This window comes from Oncorhynchus nerka, linkage group LG18 (assembly GCF_034236695.1).
Source record: "Oncorhynchus nerka isolate Pitt River linkage group LG18, Oner_Uvic_2.0, whole genome shotgun sequence".
In the NCBI taxonomy this organism is placed as follows: Eukaryota; Metazoa; Chordata; class Actinopteri; order Salmoniformes; family Salmonidae; genus Oncorhynchus; species Oncorhynchus nerka.
Window position 1 is genome coordinate 31,624,855 of NC_088413.1, and position 18,537 is coordinate 31,643,391.

General features: G+C 43.0%; 1 protein-coding gene across 2 annotated transcripts; it reads right to left on the reverse strand.

The window, feature by feature from the left end:
• Positions 1–750: 750 nt before the first annotated feature.
• Positions 751–18,001, reverse strand: LOC115145696 (zinc finger protein 329-like). Of its 2 annotated transcripts, XM_065003981.1 has the most exons (6): positions 17,477–18,001; positions 10,198–10,325; positions 9,817–9,990; positions 5,000–5,161; positions 4,628–4,739; positions 751–4,444 (listed from the first exon to the last, which is right to left on the reverse strand). In XM_065003981.1, exons 1-6 carry the CDS (start codon positions 17,763–17,765, stop codon positions 4,056–4,058), a joined length of 1,254 nt encoding a protein of 417 aa, XP_064860053.1. In that variant the 5' UTR covers positions 17,766–18,001; the 3' UTR covers positions 751–4,055. The 2 variants fall into 2 exon arrangements, with proteins under 2 accessions (XP_064860053.1, XP_029543081.2); XM_029687221.2 differs by lacking the exons at positions 751–4,444; positions 4,628–4,739; positions 5,000–5,161 and having other exon boundaries at positions 7,770–9,990.
• Between the last annotated feature and the right edge of the window lie 536 nt (positions 18,002–18,537).

Here is an 18,537-nt window from a genome sequence, read left to right on the forward strand (position 1 = left end):
ACGATTTCTCCACGTTGTGGACACTCCTGTGTCTGATCAGGCTAGTCAGGAAGGAGAAGCTCTTGGAACACAGCTTACACTTGAAGGGCCTCTCCTTAGTGTGAAATTGGGCCTATAAGAGAGGCTATTATAAGTATTTTACGCATCCAAAAGAGAGTGCGGTTTATAATGTACAGTGGAATTTAAAAGATTAACAGAAAGCTGATATTTTGCTTCTAAGTAGATATTAGACTAGGTTTTAGAATTATTTGCGGGCAGTGCAGCATATTTAGGTTTAGGAAGAAGTAAATGCAAAATAATATTTAATTCAAAATATCTGTTTACAGGTCCACAACAATTTGCAAGTTTTTCTCTTTCAGAAACTTTAAATACAGCAAATGTCACTGTAAATGTTTAAAATATTTTGCCAACACCTCCAGAGACATTTGATCAAGTTTGCTATTTCCTTTATAAATGGCCTTGGCCTAATTCCAATACTTAAAGTATACACCATAAAAGGTCAATGATGGGCGTTTTTCAGGCAGAGTTTTAATGCTTGTTCACGTGCGCTCAGTTTCAAGACAGGTCTGATTTATAATGGGAAACATGCATATGTTTATAAATATTTTTTGTACGTGCGCTCTCTTTTCAGACATGCGACACACAGATAGTATGAAATGTACCCAACAATTACAAATGAGGCCCTTGATACGGGGCCAAGGTTTGTGACCAGCCGCTTCAGAGCTCCAGAAATAATTACGTCAGTCAGCACAGAGTTACTTTTGTATTTAATTTCAACAATATCGCCATACACTCACAACTTGAAGTTTAGTACTTTTTATTGCACAAAACGATACATTTGATAAGTACAATCATGGCCAAAAGTTGAGAGAATGACACAAATATTAATTGTCACAAAGTTTGCTGCTTCAGTGTCTTTAGATATTTTTTGTCAGATGTTACTATGGAATACTGAAGTATAATTACAAGCATTTTATAAGTGTCAACGGCTTTTATTGACAATTACATGAAGTTGATGCAAAGAGTCAATATTTGCAGTGTTGACCCTTCTTTTTCAAGACCTCTGCAATCTGCCCTAGCATGCTGTCAATTAACTTCTGGGCCACATCCTGACTGATGGCAGCCCATTTTTGCATAATCAATGCTTGGAGTTTGTCAGAATTTGTGGGGTTTTGTTGGTCCACCCACCTCTTGAGGATTGACCACAAGTTCTCAATGGGATTAAGGTCTGGGGAGTTTCCTGGCCATGGACCCAAAATATCGATGTTTTGTTCCCCGAGCCACTTAGTTATAACTTTTGCCTTAGGGCAAGGTGCTCCATCATGCTGGAAAAGGCATTGTTCGTCACCAAACGGTTCGTGGATGGTTGGGAGAAGTTGCTCTCGGAGGATGTGTTGGTAACATTCTTTATTCATGGCTGTGTTCTTAGGCAAAATTGTGAGTGAGCCCACTCCCTTGGCTGAGAAGCAACCCCGCACATGAATGGTCTCAGGATGCTTTACTGTTGGCATGACACAGGACTGATGGTAGAGCTCACCTTGTCTTCCCCCGGACAAGCTTTTTTCCGGATGCCCCAAACAATCGGAAAGGGGATTCATCAGAGAAAATGACTTTACCCCAGTCCTCAGCAGTCCAATCCCTGTACCTTTTGCAGAATATCTGTCTGTCCCTGATGTTTTTCCTGGAGAGAAGTGGCTTTTTTGCTGGCCTTCTTGACACCAGGCCATCCTCCAAAAGTTGACAGAGGAAGAACAATGATTCCAAGCACCACCCTCCTTTTGAAGCTTCCAGTCTGTTATTGGAACTCAATCAGCATGACAGAGTGATTTCCAGCCGTGTCCTCATCAACACTCACACCTGTGTTAACGAGAGAATCACTGACATGATGTTAGCTGGTCCTTTTGTGGCAGGGCTGAAATGCAGTGGAAATGTTTTTTGTGATTCAGTTCATTTGCATGGCAAAGAGGGACTTTGCAATTAATTGCAATTCATCCGATCACTTCATAACATTCTGGAGCATATGCAAATTGCCATCATACAAACTGAGGCAGCAGACTTTGTAAAAATTAATATTTGTGTCATTCTCAAAACTTTTGGCATAGACTGTTGAATAACTTTGCTAACACTTTACCTTCAAGAAGAAAAAGAAACGCACACCTATATAGGCGAGGTGCTGGCTAATGGAGTAGAAAACTTGAAAATAAAGGAGAGCCGCACACTCTAGGAGCTCAGATGCAAAACATTTAATATCCAACGTTTCGACAGCCAAGCTGTCTTCATCAGGGTGTAATCACAAACACTGCGGGGTGACTCGTTTATAGAGTGTCAAAGGACACACCGGTGTCTGTAATCATGGCCAAGTGTGGCCTAATATCATTGGTTAATTCTCACATATTAAAATGGCAGACAAAGATCAGCATACAAAAAACAAATGGATAGCATACGATCATAGATTCATTTTAAACTTCACAAGCTTACAAACGATTACAATGGCAAAAGTTACAATAATCACAAGAATGGCTTCAGATCAAAGTCTGCGTTGAGACCGAAGGGAGCAAGGGTCTTTAAATTAAAGATCTTAGGCACCCTCTCATTTTAACAATAAATTATCAAGATCACCCCCTCTCCTAGGGAGGGTGACATGTTCGATGCCAATATAACGCAGAGACGAAATCGAGTGGTTTGCTTCCAAAAAGTGGGCCGCAACTGGGTAAGTCGAGTTTTTGCACCTAATGGTGCTACGATGCTCTGAGATACGTACTTTTAATTTGTGCTTTGTTTTACCCACATAATTTTTACCACAAGGACAAGTTATCAGATAAATAACTGCCTTATTGGAGCACATAATAACAACTTTGATTGGGATCTATTTCCCTGTTTTTGGGTGTTTGAAGGATCAACATTTATAAGTGGCATTGCATTGAGCACAGCCATTACACTTGTAATTTCCATCCAGTAGGGGCGCAAAAAGACATTGTTCGGGAATATCTTGGGGTGGTAAATCAGTGTACCAATTGGTCTCTGAGATTTCTGCCCCGCGAGAATACGACCAAGGGGAGGTTCGAAAACACATTACCGAGATTATTATCGGATTTTAGAATGTGCCAATGTTTGAACGATTCCCTTAATTTGTTCAGAGCACTTTGAATAGCGGGTAGTTAGAACTTAAGAATGCGTCTTTTTGCGAGACTGACCTTGAAAAAGGTCATGTCTCGTTTTGTTTTGGATTTTCTCAATGGCAATATTAATCTGATAATTTTTGTACCTCCTCTCCTTGAATTTTCTTTGCGTCTCAGTCATATTTCTGTCGAAATCTGAACTATTTTTCAAGGGAAGTGGGTGACAACTGTCAGCCCTCAACAAACTGTTACGATCAGTAGATTTCCTGTAAAGATCTGTGTATAAAACACTTTACCTTCAAACTAACTAGTGTGCTAAATTACTAAAATGTAAATATAAATGTACAACATATCACTATGCGTATTCTGAGGTACCTCCTCGCTGAGAACCTGTTCCCCTTGTTGATCTCCAGGTGCATGTTCAGCTGGTGGGAGAACCTCTTCTCACACTGGGGCAGCTGAAGGATTTCTACCCTGTGTGGACTCTCTGGTGCCTCTTCAGGCTGGAGGAGTGGGAGAAACTAGCCCGGCACAGGTGGCAGCCGAATGGTTTCTCCCCTGTGTGGACCCTCTGGTGCCTCTTCAGGTTGGACGAGTCTGAGAAACTGGCTTGGCACAGGTGGCAGCCGAACGGCTTCTCCCCTGTGTGCATCCTTTGGTGGATCTCCACCTGTTTGGGGAAACTGAAGGCTTTCCCACAGAACGAACACTGGAATCGCTTCTCTTTGCCACCAGATCTACTGATAGCGTTACTACTACTGTCATTTGTCAATGGGCTTGTGTAGCCATTTAGTGTTGAGGCACTGGCATTGTCTGAGGTCTGGTTTAACATTAGGAGAGTGTGAGGAGGATTAAGGCCAGGGAGAGTCTGTGTTGTCACAGGGTCCATGTTCCAGTTGATAGATCCTATAGAAGGCAGGCTGAAGGCAGCACCTGTTAGGGGTTAACCTGAGGCGCCATCAGTCTCTCTGAATCACAACTATAGGAGCAGGACGGAGCATCGCTAGCCGAGTCTGTTCTTAGACAGACACCTCCTCGTGCCCGCAGACCAAATCTACACCTCGCCCTGGTCTCAGCTAGTCTGTTGTCATGGACACTAAATTCGGTTGTTGTTTTGTGTTCGGTTGTCTGTTTCTGGTTGTGGTTAACTGTGTTGTTCCCCAGCCCAGAGTTGAGGACGCTGTCCCATCCACTGACTTCCACTATGTCGCCTCTGGTCCTGACCTGCTCAGTGGTGATGTCCCTTGGGCCCTTGGTTGCACCTGTTGGGGTCTGGGAATCCAAGCTGGCTGCCCAGTCTCCTCTGTTAGCCTCCAACCAACCACCTACAGGAAGAGGTTAGAAAACAGACTTTACAAACATGGCTTTTTTGTTGTTGTCAATAACTTGGTCATGTTTGCACATTGCTATTTCATTTTATGAATGAAGAGAAAAACAATTGCCAGGCGCATCACTATTCCCATTGATTATATATTACTGTATGTAGGCTATATGTATTTCTCCCTTACCTTTCTCCCCCATCTTTAGTCCACTCAGCAGATCAATGCTCTCTGGTTCTTCTTCAATTGTCTCCTCTTTGACCAGCAGCAGATCAAGATTCCCATCCTCCATGTCTACTGACTGTAAGATATGTTAGTACTAGTACTAGGCAAACTGCTAGTTGATTTGATTTATTGACCCTCTTTAATGGTTTAGTAATTCAAAAGGCATGGTCCCACACTTACGACTACATTTATCAAGACCTGGACCCATATCTACAAATAGTCTGAGTAAGAGTGCTGTTATTTATTATGATCTAAAAGGCTAAACTGATCTGAGAAGCTTTGTGGATACAGGCCCTGACCTAATACCATTCAGACAGTAGTTTACAGTGGGCTCACCTCAGTGAGACTGTGTGTGGTCCTGTGCTGCTCAGCTGGTTCCTCTGTGGGTTCAGGAGGAGGTGTAGTCTGGTTGTCCTCCATGACCATGGTCCCCTCAGGGTTCCCCAGACTCTCCTCACACCCCTCCTCCTTCACCAGCAGCACCTCTGGACCCTCCTCCTGGAAGAGACAGGATGATACAGATTACACAGACATACACTTGGGACGGCAGGTAGCCTAGTGGTTAGAGTGTTGGACTAGTAAGCGGAAGGTTGCAAGATTGAATCCCCGAGCTGACAAGGTACTAATCTGTCGTTCTGCCCCTGAACAAGGCAGTTAACCCACTGTTTCTAGGCCACCATTGAAAATAAGAATTTGTTCTTAACTGACTTAACAAGTTAAATAAAGGTCAAATAAAATTACACTCCCTCAGGTATGTACACAGAAAATAAACACACTTTCAACATGGAGTGTTTAGCCATCCCCACTACGTTTGAGTCCTATACTGTATTTACAGAATAACTTCATTGTTGTTAAACCCATCATGTTGGACATAAATATGATGTTGTGGGTAAAAATATGTTAGCTATGATAAGTCAAAAGTCAGACAAACCTGACTAAACTATTTGGATGTGTAGAGTAGGTGTTTGTTAGTGTGTAAGTATACTTAGTAAGTGTATGATGGTTATAAAGTGCTGTCGGGTTTATGCAGAATAGATTGAGATCATATGTGATGTATATTAAAGAGAATCTCAATGAAAGTCTTAGAATGAAAGGTCCCATTTTGTGTTTATTAAAACAGAAACACGTTTTAAATACTCCATATGAAAACCACACATACAGTTGAAATCGGATGTTTACATACACTTAAGTTGGTGTCATTAAAACTCGTTGTTCAACCACTCCATAAATGTCTTGTTAACAAACTCTAGTTTTGGCAAGTCAGTTAGGACATCTACTTTGTGCATGACACAAGTAATTCTTCCAACAATTGTTTACAGACAGATTATTTCACTTGTAATTTCACTGTATCACAATTCCAATGGGTCAGAAGTTTACATACACTAAGTTGCTGTGCCTTTAAACAGCTTGGAAAATTCCAGAAAATGATGTCATGGCTTTAGAAGCCTCTGATAGACTAATTGACATAATTTGAGTCAATTGGAGGTGTACCTGTGGATGTATTTCAAGGCCTACCTTCAAACTCAGTGCCTCTTTGCTTGACATCAAGGGAAAATCTAAAGAAATCATCCAAGACCTCAGAAAAATAATTGTAGACCTCCACAAGTCTGGTTCATCCTTGGGAGCAGTTTCCAAACCCCTGAAGGTACCACGTTCATAGGTACAAACAATAGTACACAAGTATAAACAACATGGGACCACGCAGCCGTCATACCGCTCAGGAAGGAGACGCGTTCTGTCTCCTAGAGATGAATGTACTTTGGTGCGAAAAGTGCAAATCAATCCCAAAACAACAGGTACAAAAGTATCTATATCCACATAACCTGAAAGGCCGCTCAGCAAGGAAGAAGCCACTGCTCCAAAACCGCCATAAAAAAAGCCAGACTATGGTTTGCAACTGCACATGGGGACAAAGATTGTACTTTTTAGAGAAATGTCCTCTGGTCTTGATGAAACAAAAATAGAACTGTTTGGCTATAATGACCATCGTTATGTTTGGAAGAAAAAGGAGGAGGCTTGCAAGCCGAAGAACACCATCATGTTATGGGGGTGCTTTGCTGCAGGAGGGCCCGGTGCACTAAACAAAATAGATGGCATCATGAGGATGGAATATGATGTTGATATATTGAAGCAACATCAAGACATCAGTCAGGAAATTAAAGCTTGGTCGCAAATGGGTCTTCCAAATGGACAATGACCCCAAGCGTACCTTCAAAGTTGTGGCAAAATGGCTTAAGAACAACAAAGTCAAGGTATTGGAGTGGCCATCACAAAGCCCTGACCTCAATCCTATAGAACATTTGTGGGCAGAACTGAAAAAGCTTGTGCGAGCAAGGAGGCCTACAAACCTGACTCAGTTACACCAGGTCTGTCAGGAGGAATGGGCCACAATTCACCCAACTTATAGTGGGAAGCTTGTGGAAGGCTACCCGAAACATTTGACCGAAGTTAAACAATTTAAAGGCAATGCTACCAAATACTAATTGAGTGTATGTAAACTTCTGACCCACCGGGAATGTGATGAAAGAAATTAAAGCTGAAATAAATAATTAATTCTCTCTACTGTTATTCTGACATTTCACATTCTTAAAATAAAGTGGTGATCCTAACTGACCTAAGACAGGGAATTGTTACTTGGATTAAATGTCAGGAATTGTGAAAAACTGAGTTGAAATGTATTTGGCTAAGGTGTATGTAAATGTCCGACTTCAATTGTATATTAAAGATACAAATTGGCTGAAAAGAACTGGCATTAAAAAAAAATTTATCTTCATGAACTTGATAAAATGCATTCATTTTCTCATTAAAGGTGTTGTTGGGGGGAAAAAAAATAAGTACTTGAATGGAAGTTATGAAACGTGCATTTGAGAACATCATACAGCAGCGGTTTCCAACCTTTTCTAGCATAAGAGCTACTTTTAAAAAATTAAACATGTTCCAAGATACTATTTGTTTTTCTAGCTTTCAAATTGGCACGTTCTTCTCTGCCCTGCAACTCTTCCCTGGGTCCTTAGTGTAGGAGAGAAAGTTGTGTTCTCTCTCAATATACTGGTAAATTCATGGTTAACAAACAACTAAGGGGGCCCTATAAAATCTGAGACCCCCCAAATTATGTAATGTTATATTTTTCCTGGTTTTTCACTCTTAAAACTACAATTGCTCATAGAGAAACAATGAAATCAAATGCTTAAATCACATCAGAACACTTTTTTTGGTCGGTCTGGAAGAAAACAAAAGAACAAATGCCCCTTTAATTGTGCGTCTAGCGAGTGAGGAATGTGCCGTCTAGCGATGGTTCTGTAATGCTGCTGCTCATTTCATGGCAAAGTATGCAAATAATAGATACAAACACATTTAATTGAGAAGGTTTTGGGGAAACTCAAAAGACAGTTATCACATCAACTGGCTACACAGAGGGAGACAAATGCCTGCACCATACAGACAGATGGGCAATATTGCTGAAAATGAATGGGCAGATATTGTGTTAAGTTTGGCTTTTTTAAGCCAATAGTGACTAACCAGGGGTGGGATAATGTCAATGCAGCGTTGACTAGATAGTAGCTGGGAGCTTGCTGTGTCTGATACTTGTGAGATTTGTTGGAACACATGAAAAGTGCATGTACTTTCAGAAATGTTTGGCAAGCTACTCATAGGTGGAGACACCAGAGATGGGCAACGTTGACGGGAGTGGGGTCCAGAAAAAATCTGACCTCATGATGAGGGCCCGCAGTGGTTCACAGAGGCCCCCCTCTTGACAGCAGAGAGAAACTTTTGTTTCAAATTCCTGCAATTCTACACATTTTGCCATTGGGCGTAGAAATAATGTTGCCGTTTTAAAGCAAGTCTACTGCAATTCTACACAAATTTCTGCCAATTGCCCAGCCCTGGCCTACATAGTACAAACACAACATGTAACAGACTGTTTAGGCTTATATATGTCTTTATATATCACACAATGTCTGGATGCATTATTCTATCCAGGAATATTCAACACTGAAATCTGTGAATCTCGTTATTCCAAATGCATCTGTGGGTCTTTTCTACTGACAAAAATAAAAATGCATCATTGTCTTTAGTGAAGGGTTTGATCTCAAGTCAGAAACTATCAGGTAGAATGGTAATTTTCTATGTTTCTATTGAGTGGAATGTTTTTTCTGCTGGTGTATCCTGAGGTAGGTCCTCTCTGAGAAGCTCTTCTCACACAGGGGGCAGCTGTAGGGTTTCTCCCCTGTGTGGCCCCTCTGGTGCCTCTTCAGGTCACCAGCCTGGGCGAAACGCATGTGACACTGGGTACAGCTGTAGGGTTTTTCTCCTGTGTGGACCATCTGGTGTCTCTTCAGGTGGCCAGCCTGGGTGAAGCGCATATGACACTGGGTACAACTAAATGGTTTCTCCCCTGTGTGGATCCTCTGGTGGATCTCCACCTTCTGGAGGCAACTGAAGCCTTTGTTACAGAACATGCAGAGGAACTGTTTCTCTTTACTATTGCCTGATGTGGCTCCCCCTCCCTGAGCCTGGGCTCTAACCCTGTCGTTTGAGTTCAATACCTGATCGAAAAGGACGCGGCTGTGTGAATTGGAAGGCCCCATCGACGTGGACACTGGGTCGCTATCCCCGAGCGCGTGTAAAGGGGAGTGAGTAACGACATTTGGATTTGTCTCTAAGCTTTTCCTATAATCTAAGAAATCTCTGCCCTGTGAGTGTCCGTCTCCTAGGTGTCTATCTGCATTCCATGTGGGAGGAGCGTCGCCCTCCACTTTCACAGTCACCTCATCTACCACTATACACTCCCCTTTCTTATCTAGGCACCCTTCAGAGTATAAACTACTACTGTACTGGTTCCAATCCTCTCTAGACTGATCAGTCTGTGTTTCTAAACCCAAGGATATGTTGCCAGGGTCCATCTCTGTAGCATAAGAACAAGACAGATCATCACCTCCGGTGTCTAACGTGTCACCATCCCTACAGGAATGAACTGTCCTCTGGCGAAATATCGGTAAGCACTCTGAGCTAGAAGCAGGAGGACAGCCCAGTGGCCCCAGCCTGTCTGGGTCTGATCTGTGGTCAGATCCTGTGTGTAACAGCCTTCGTGTTACAGTTAAAGTGTTGGTATCTGTCTCTGTCTTGAGGACGGTGTTCAGGAGTCCACTGACCTCCGTGATGCTGTGTTGGGTTCTGGGCCACGCTGAGGCGGTTGTGGGGTCCTTCGTGGCTACAGGGGGCACTCCAGCCAGTCCAGTCTCAATGTCATCACTGTGCCGTGGGTACTCCTCTCCTTTAGACCTCTCCAGTTTGACCCCAGGAGCTACAGCCTCTGTATCTGCAGACTGACACAAGAAGAGTGGAGGTTATTACCGGTAAATGAGTTGAATCGTATAACAATGTCGTAGGGAAGTCTCACAAGCTCCCCTATGGCAGATAAATAAGGATGTACATGTAAACAAGTGAATAGCTGAGGGGAGCCTTTCTGAAATAAATGGGCCACATTTGATTTACAAAGTAACACATTTTTAATGCAGCACTATTACACTAACCTCTACGATAACGTGCTGGGTTGAGGTTCCACTCCCCTCATCAACAGTGATTGGTTGGTCTTCTCTCCATGTATTGTGTCCCACTGGCTTCACAAAGCTCTTGTGGCCTCCAGGTAGATGTCCTTCACCTGAGAAAGTGATTGGGGGAAAAGAGATTGGTAGGTTAGCTACTGTCTGCTCAACGGTATAGACCCTTGTCTGTGTTTGCAAACATTGCCGCATGAGGGCGCAGTGTGTAATTTGGTTGCAGAACACAGGGAGTTCTCATAGAATGCCAGAAAGAAAGAAAACATTTCACATGTTGCTTTTGAGTGCATTTTACACTACCTTGGGATTTTAATTGGACCCCTGGAGGGCATAATTCTTCCTGATGTGTATTACCTGTAGGTGACACCGTCAGCCCAGCCGGTAGTGCTGAGTGATTAACCCAAATGTCAGTTGTTTTTCGATTTCTAAACAACTAATTGACCAACATCTGCAGAGCAGGCATGGAGACTGAAAGACAATTTATGCTTGATCTGTAAATGTTGGAAGTTCTGACACATTTGCGGCGGCTTCGGACGCATGCTAAGGCCAAAGCAAGCTCCATATTGCATTGCGGAGGGCTCCATATAGCTCTGCATTGACATGTTTGGTTGATAGAAGGTGGGGGCGGTATGTCCTGTATGAACAATAGCTCTGCTCCGCTAAGCGCAAGAGGTATGAAAGCCCTGATTTCGGCAGACAATGCATCGCAGTAAATGCTGTACTGCCACTTCAGGTGACGAATTGACCACAAAGAACCTTTTGAGAGAAGCGAGAACGCGCAATCGAGAGGGCTAGAAAGCAGTTTCTTCGCTATCCTGAAAATACATGATCTAAGTGATTGACAGTTGGTATTCAGCAGTCAAAGTATGACTTATTTACTTTGAAGAACTACTCAAATTGATTTTGTCATACAGCATAGACAGCAGCTCTATAGAGGTTAGATGATGACTTGGAATGAAATAAAGTCATAAAATAAAACATGTTATTCAAGTAATGTGAATAAATGGTTAATAAGTGATAAGCAGTAAAGGCAGTCAACTACCGTTGTGGGTATTTTATTAATTGTATTATTCTGTGTTATAGCGTTCAACCCACATGATGCATAGCGCTAATCATTCAGCAATGCCAGCCTGTAATACACTCCTGTCCCGGGTGGACCGACTCGTACATAAAGCAGCCTCTATTCAGGCTGCAAAGGCATCTGTATTTTATATTATTTTTATTCATCTATAGAGATTTGAAACAATTTGCACCATGTCTAAGAGACAAAAACTATCAGGAAGCGAATATTTAAAAACAAATAAAAAAATCAGATGAGAGGCACAATCTCTAAACCACAGAAATTAGCTGGTTAAATTGATAAACGTGCAGCATTGTCCATCAGCCGGTGTGAAGAATGACAAGCCTATGAGGACAGGCCATTCATTCGCCGAGAACGACGAGCCCGTTTGCTGATTCTTGCAGCGAAGACTGCAAACCGGAGGAGTCTGAGCCATGCACTTCCACCAATGATGACAGCTCTCTGGCTGGACAAGAACACAAGTCCCAGCCACACCTCCAAACAATGCCGGCGGAGACCCTACTATCTTGGACCCGGATTCAGATTTGTCGCTACCCGTCACGGATGAGAGTGGTGGTGCTGCTGATAAATCCGACTGCCAGACAAAATAAATAGAAAAGATCCCAGTGAGTGGCCAAAATATATGACTGGATCTTTACGGGATATGTTAGTGCAGGCTGGGCCACATCAGGAGGAGGGGAATTTCCCAAGAAATGAAGGGCAACGAAAGTTTTCGGTGGCCCACTACAATAGGAGGATGGCGAACAGGGAGAGAGTGGAGAGACCATGGCTTGTCTATTCCAAGCAGAATGAATGCAGCCTTCTGTTTTTGCTGCAAACTTTATTCACACGAGTGCAAATTCGAGCTGGTCAGGGATGGAATCAGGGACTGGAAGAATCAGTGACACCTCCTCAGCTCGCATGATAACTCGCATGACCACCTAGATAGTTTCTAGAGGTGGAAGGAGCTGGAGGCTGGTGTCCAGGCAAACTCAGATGATTTGAGGCCCATGGACAGCTACCGAGAGAAAACATAGCAGACTGCAATGAAGCACCACAGCAGAGGAAAGAGGCCACTCTAAGCGGAGACAAAATAAATAAATGCTGAAACTGAGGTTGAACAATAAAATTCGATTTGGTCATTGACAAAGCTTATTTTACACTGCTCCAGCGAAACAAGGCCTGTCATGCATTTATGAAAGCACTTGTTTCCAAAGCTCAAATGCTCTTACTGTTTTACAGTTCTACAGGAATATTAAAATATATGTTAAATATGTTACACTTTTTTTTATTGTAATTGTAACAATTATGATGTGGTGCCATTGTAACAGAAGATTTGCTCGATTAGATAAGCTTAAGTCACACCAAAAAATACATGCAAAAAACAAACACATATTTCATTTGTGTTTGTGGATTACTATTTGCCAGCAGCATACCACCCTGCATACCACTGCTGGCTTGCTTCTGAAGCTAAGCAGGGTTGGTCCTGGTCAGTCCCTGGATGGAAGACCAGATGCTGCTGGAAGTGGTGTTGGAGGGCCTGTAGGAGGCACTCTTTTCTCTGGTCTAAAAAAATATCCCAGTGCCCGATGGCAGTGATTGGGGACACTGCCCTTTCAGCTGGGATGTTAAACAGGTGTCCTGACTCTCTGCGGTCATTAGATCCCATGGCACTTATCGTAAGGGTGGTGACCTGGCTAAATTCCCAATCTGGCCATCAAACCATCCCCAGTTTACAATTGGCTCATTCATCCCCCTCCTCTCCCCTGTAACTATTCCCCAGGTCGTTGCTGCAAATGAGAATGTGTTCTCAGCCAATTTACCTGGTAAAATAACATACAATAAAATAAAATACAATTAATAAGAAACTCAGTTTCCTACTATAGGTAGAACATTGCAACTCTCCGATGCAGTGTTTATAGGTAGTAGATTGCAACATTGCAACTCTCCGATGCAGGGTTTAAAGTCAAATTCTCTTCTGCCTGGCGAGGGACCTCCAAAAAATGTTATGGGCATAAACATAGAATGACATATAATTGGAGCCCATTTCTTCATCTCCCAAAAAATAAGTGGTGAGCCTACCTGTTTGACAGACACAATTATCCTATCCATAGATGTCGGTATAGCCATACTCCCAATACTGTCGCATGCACTGATTAAATACCTCTGTCTGGGAAGGGCTTGGTGTGTTTGACTAAAACCAGGGCTCGAATTGAGTGAGGCTATCACATATCCCCTTTGCCCTTTTCGTTAACAAAGGCTTTCTATTGTTTGCTTTTATATTTTGAAAAAAATACAATAACAATGCTCAACTTTGATGCCTTATGGTAGAAACAAGCTCAAAAATGCCAGTGAAAGAGTTGACCGACGCATATGTGGATACAGTGCCTTGCGAAAGTATTCGGCCCCCTTGAACTTTGCGACCTTTTGCCACATTTCAGGCTTCAAACATAAAGATATAAAACTGTATTTTTTTGTGAAGAATCAACAACAAGTGGAACACAATCATGAAGTGGATTGATTGGATTCAGGTCTGGACTTTGACTTGGCCATTCTAACACCTGGATATGTTTATTTTTGAACCATTCCATTGTAGATTTTGCTTTATGTTTTGGATCATTGTCTTGTTGGAAGACAAATCTCTGTCCCAGTCTCAGGTCTTTTGCAGACTCCATCAGGTTTTCTTCCAGAATGGTCCTGTATTTGGCTCCATCCATCTTCCCATCAATTTTTACCATCTTCCCTGTCCCTGCTGAAGAAAAGCAAGCCCAAACCATGATGCTGCCACCACCATGTTTGACAGTGGGGATGCTGTGTTTAGGGTGATGAGCTGTGTTGCTTTTACGCCAAACATAACGTTTTGCATTGTTGCCAAAAAGTTCAATTTAGGTTTCATCTGACCAGAGCACCTTCTTCCACATGTTTGGTGTGTCTCCCAGGTGGCTTGTGGCAAACTTTAAACGACACTTTTTATGGATATCTTTAAGAAATGGCTTTCTTCTTGCCACTCTTCCATAAAGGCCAGATTTGTGCATTATACGACTGATTGTTGTCCTATGGACAGAGTCTCCCACCTCAGCTGTAGATCTCTGCAGTTCATCCAGAGTGATCATGGGCCTCTTGGCTGCATCTCTGATCAGTCTTCTCCTTGTATGAGCTGAAAGTTTAGAGGGACGGCCAGGTCTGGGTAGATTTGCAGTGGTCTGATACTCCTTCCATTTCAATATTATCGCTTGCACAGTGCTCCTTGTGATGTTTAAAGCTTGGGAAATCTTTTTGTATCCAAATCCGGCTTTAAACTTCTTCACAACAGTATCTCGGACCTGCCTGGTGTGTTCCGTGTTCTTCATGATGCTCTCTGCGCTTTTAACGGACCTCTGAGACTATCACAGTGCAGGTGCATTTATACGGAGACTTGATTACACACAGGTGGATTGTATTTATCATCATTAGTCATTTAGGTCAACATTGGATCATTCAGAGATCCTCACTGAACTTCTGGAGAGAGTTTGCTGCACTGAAAGTAAAGGGGCTGAATAATTTTGCACGCCCAATTTTTCAGTTTTTGATTTTTTTTTAAAATTTGAAATATCCAATAAATGTCGTTCCACTTCATGATTGTGTCCCACTTGTTGTTGATTCTTCACCAAAAAATACAGTTTTATATCTTTATGTTTGAAGCCTGAAATGTGGCAAAAGGTCGCAAAGTTCAAGGGGGCCGAATACTTTCGCAAGGCACTGTATATTGATTCCACTCTATGACAATCTGAAGCTAAACTGCAGCCTATAATATTCGAGAAGATTTAAAAATGTGACTTTGCTATTCTGTCCTTATTAATTGAGCTTTTCTCTTTCTGAAAAGAGAATAGAACTTAGGCAGCTTTTAGGGAAGCACTTCTGTTGTTGGGTTATACCATAGATGAGTAGCCAGCAGTTGAAGCTTACAGTTTTCTGCATCAATAGAACCTCTGTCTGGGTGGAAAAGTAATTTTTGAATGTGCCATGCATACGGATGTCTAAGATGTAATTATTTTTGTCTCACCTAGGGTGGCAGAACGTACAGAGCATTGGTGATTTTATCAATGTAATCAGATTGAAAATATTACGCTGTTATTGACATTGAACTGATTATATAACCTACTAACAAGGCCAAACCTATTGGGGGAGGGGAAGATTTGTCCTGCCTAGGGAGGCAGAACTGTCTGAATAATAATAAATATATATATATATATATATATATATATATATATATATACTGCTCAAAAAAATAAAGGTAACACTTAAACAACACAATGTAACTCCAAGTCAATCACACTTCTGTGAAATCAAACTGTCCACTTAGGAAGCAACACTGATTGACAATAAATTTCACATGCTGTTGTGCAAATGGAATAGACAACAGGTGGAAATTATAGGCAATTAGCAAGACACCCCCAATAAAGGAGTGGTTCTGCAGGTGATAACCACAGACCACTTCTCAGTTCCTATGCTTCCTGGCTGATGTTTTGGTCACTTTTGAATGCTGGCGGTGCTTTCACTCTAGTGGTAGCATGAGACGGAGTCTACAACCCACACCAGCGGCTCAGGTAGTGCAGCTCATCCAGGATGGGACATCAATGCGAGCTGTGGCAAGAAGGTTTGCTGTGTCTGTCAGCGTAGTGTCCAGAGCATGGAGGCGCTACCAGGAGACAGGCCAGTACATCAGGAGACGAGGAGGAGGCCGTAGGAGGGCAACAACCCAGCAGAAGGACCGCTACCTCCGCCTTTGTGCAAGGAGGAGCAGGAGGAGCACTGCCAGAGCCCTGCAAAATGACCTCCAGCAGGCCAGAAATGTGCATGTGTCTGCTCAAACGGTCAGAAACAGACTCCATGAGGGTGGTATGAGGGCCTGACGTCCACAGGTGGGGGTTGTGCTTACAGCCAAACACCGTGCAGGACGTTTTTCATTTGCCAGAGAACACCAAGATTGGCAAATTCGCCACTGGTGCCCTGTGCTCTTCACAGATGAAAGCAGGTTCACACTGAGCACATGTGACAGACGTGAGAGTCTGGAGACGCCGTGGAGAACGTTCTGCTGCCTGCAACATCCTCCAGCATGACCGGTTTGGCGGTGGGTGGGTCAGTCATGGTGTGGGGTGGCATTTCTTTGGGGAGGCCGCACAGCCCTCCATGTGCTCGCCAGAGGTAGCCTGACTGCCATTAGGTACCGAGATGAGATCCTCAGACCCCTTGTGAGACCATATGCTGGTGCGGTTGGCCCTGGGTTCCTCCTAATGCAAGACAACGCTAGAGCTCATGTGGCTGGAGTGTGTCAGCAGTTCCTGCAAGAGGAAGGCATTGATGGTATGGACTGGCCCGCCCGTTCCCCAGACCTGAATCCAATTGAGCACATCTGGGACATCATGTCTCGCTCCATCCACCAACGCCACGTTGCACCACAGACTGTCCAGGAGTTCGGTGGATGCTTTAGTCCAGGTCTGGGAGAAGATCCCTCAGGAGACCATCCGCAACCTCATCAGGAGCATGCCCAGGCGTTGTAGGGAGGTCATACAGGCACGTGGAGGCCACACACACTACTGATCCTCATTTTGACTTGTTTTAAGGACATTACATCAAAGTTGGATCAGCCTGTAGTGTGGTTTTCCACTTTAATTTTGAGTGTGACTCCAAATCCAGACCTCCATGGGTTGATAAATTTGATTTCCATTGATAATGTGTGTGATTTTGTTGTCAGCACATTCAACTATGTAAAGAAAAAGTATTTAATAAGAATATTTAATTCATTCAGATCTAGGATGTGTTATTTTAGTGTTCCCTTTATTTTTTGGAGCAGTGTATATATATAACTACCATTCTAGGGTGGCTAATGCTACTTCCTGATGTTGCCAGGAGTAGACAGACTCACTTGGTGTCCGAAAATGGTGGTGGATTTTTTTATATGACCAGCACGCACATTTTGTCCGTGTTTTCCCCACTGACGAGCCATTAAATCAAGTTAAGGAAGAAACTGAAGCCTTTGCAGCCTGAATGGAGGATGTTTTATGTACCAGCCGGTCAATAGGGGCCAAGTTTATTGCTAACGGAATACATTAAAGTCGGACGTAAGATGACAAACAATGTAAAAGGCCGGTTGAGCTAGGCTATATATGAATGGCGACAGCCACTGCTGGCTCCGCCTTCTGCTAAATGTACCTCTTGTCATTCCTTTGTATCGGTCGAGGATCTTGACACTACTGGGACGACTGGCGAGGACGCGCTCTCGCATTATTCTCTCTGCGCGCTCCCGTGCCACCTTCAGTTCCAGTAGCTGTAGCTTCCTCCGCAATCCCCTGCTTTCTTTCTTGCTTTGAGTTATTTCCAAACGAAACACTGCATAGTCGTCGTCTACGACTTTACAGATCTCTGCAACGGCTGCATTCGCTAGCACCTCCATGATGGAGGCTATTTGAGTGTGAAAAACCATACAGTTAACGTTAGCCATTTTTAGCTAACCAGCAGCCAGTTAGCATCTATACAAAGCCCCGTGATCAACGCGAATTAAAAACTGCCTGGGGTAATTATGCGATTCTGTGCAGTTAAAAGTGTCACCGTTTTAATTCCAGGGTGTTAATAAACGTCTAAATAACATCAATATAAACGCTTGTTTCTGGTCACTGTTCACTTCCGTTCTTCTTTAAAGTTTTATGGCCGACTACACCAATTGGTGTATTGCAGCCACCCACTGTCTTCTTTGATATTACGGTGGTCCGAAAACAAATGCTATAGGTCCATGCTGCCACCTACTGTTTTGGATGTATATCAGCCCAAGTAATTAACTCAATCAAATAAACAAGAACAAAACTCAATTTACTCCTTAATTCGGGATCTGGGGCCTGAGAAGGAAGAGCATTTTAGGACAGTATTTTTTGCAATGTATCGGCAGTGAAGTCCTGGAAACTCCAAAACATTTCAGCTCCAGTTTCTTTGACTCTGTTTGTTTATGCAGTACAATTAATCATATATGAGATAAACACCCTAAAATCCACCTTCACAATCAGCATATCAGTTTCCCTCAACTGATGAACAACACTCGGTCTCCACAGTCTCCGGAGCATCCACCGCCATGCCTTCAGCTCCGCTCTCTCATTCAACTACTTCACGTGTCACTGTGTAGATGACCTGCTGTATAGCCCTGACCCTTGCCACTTCATACTCCTTTACCCTAACTGGGGAATTGGGAACATGGTTGCCATCACAATTACAACATCGTCCAC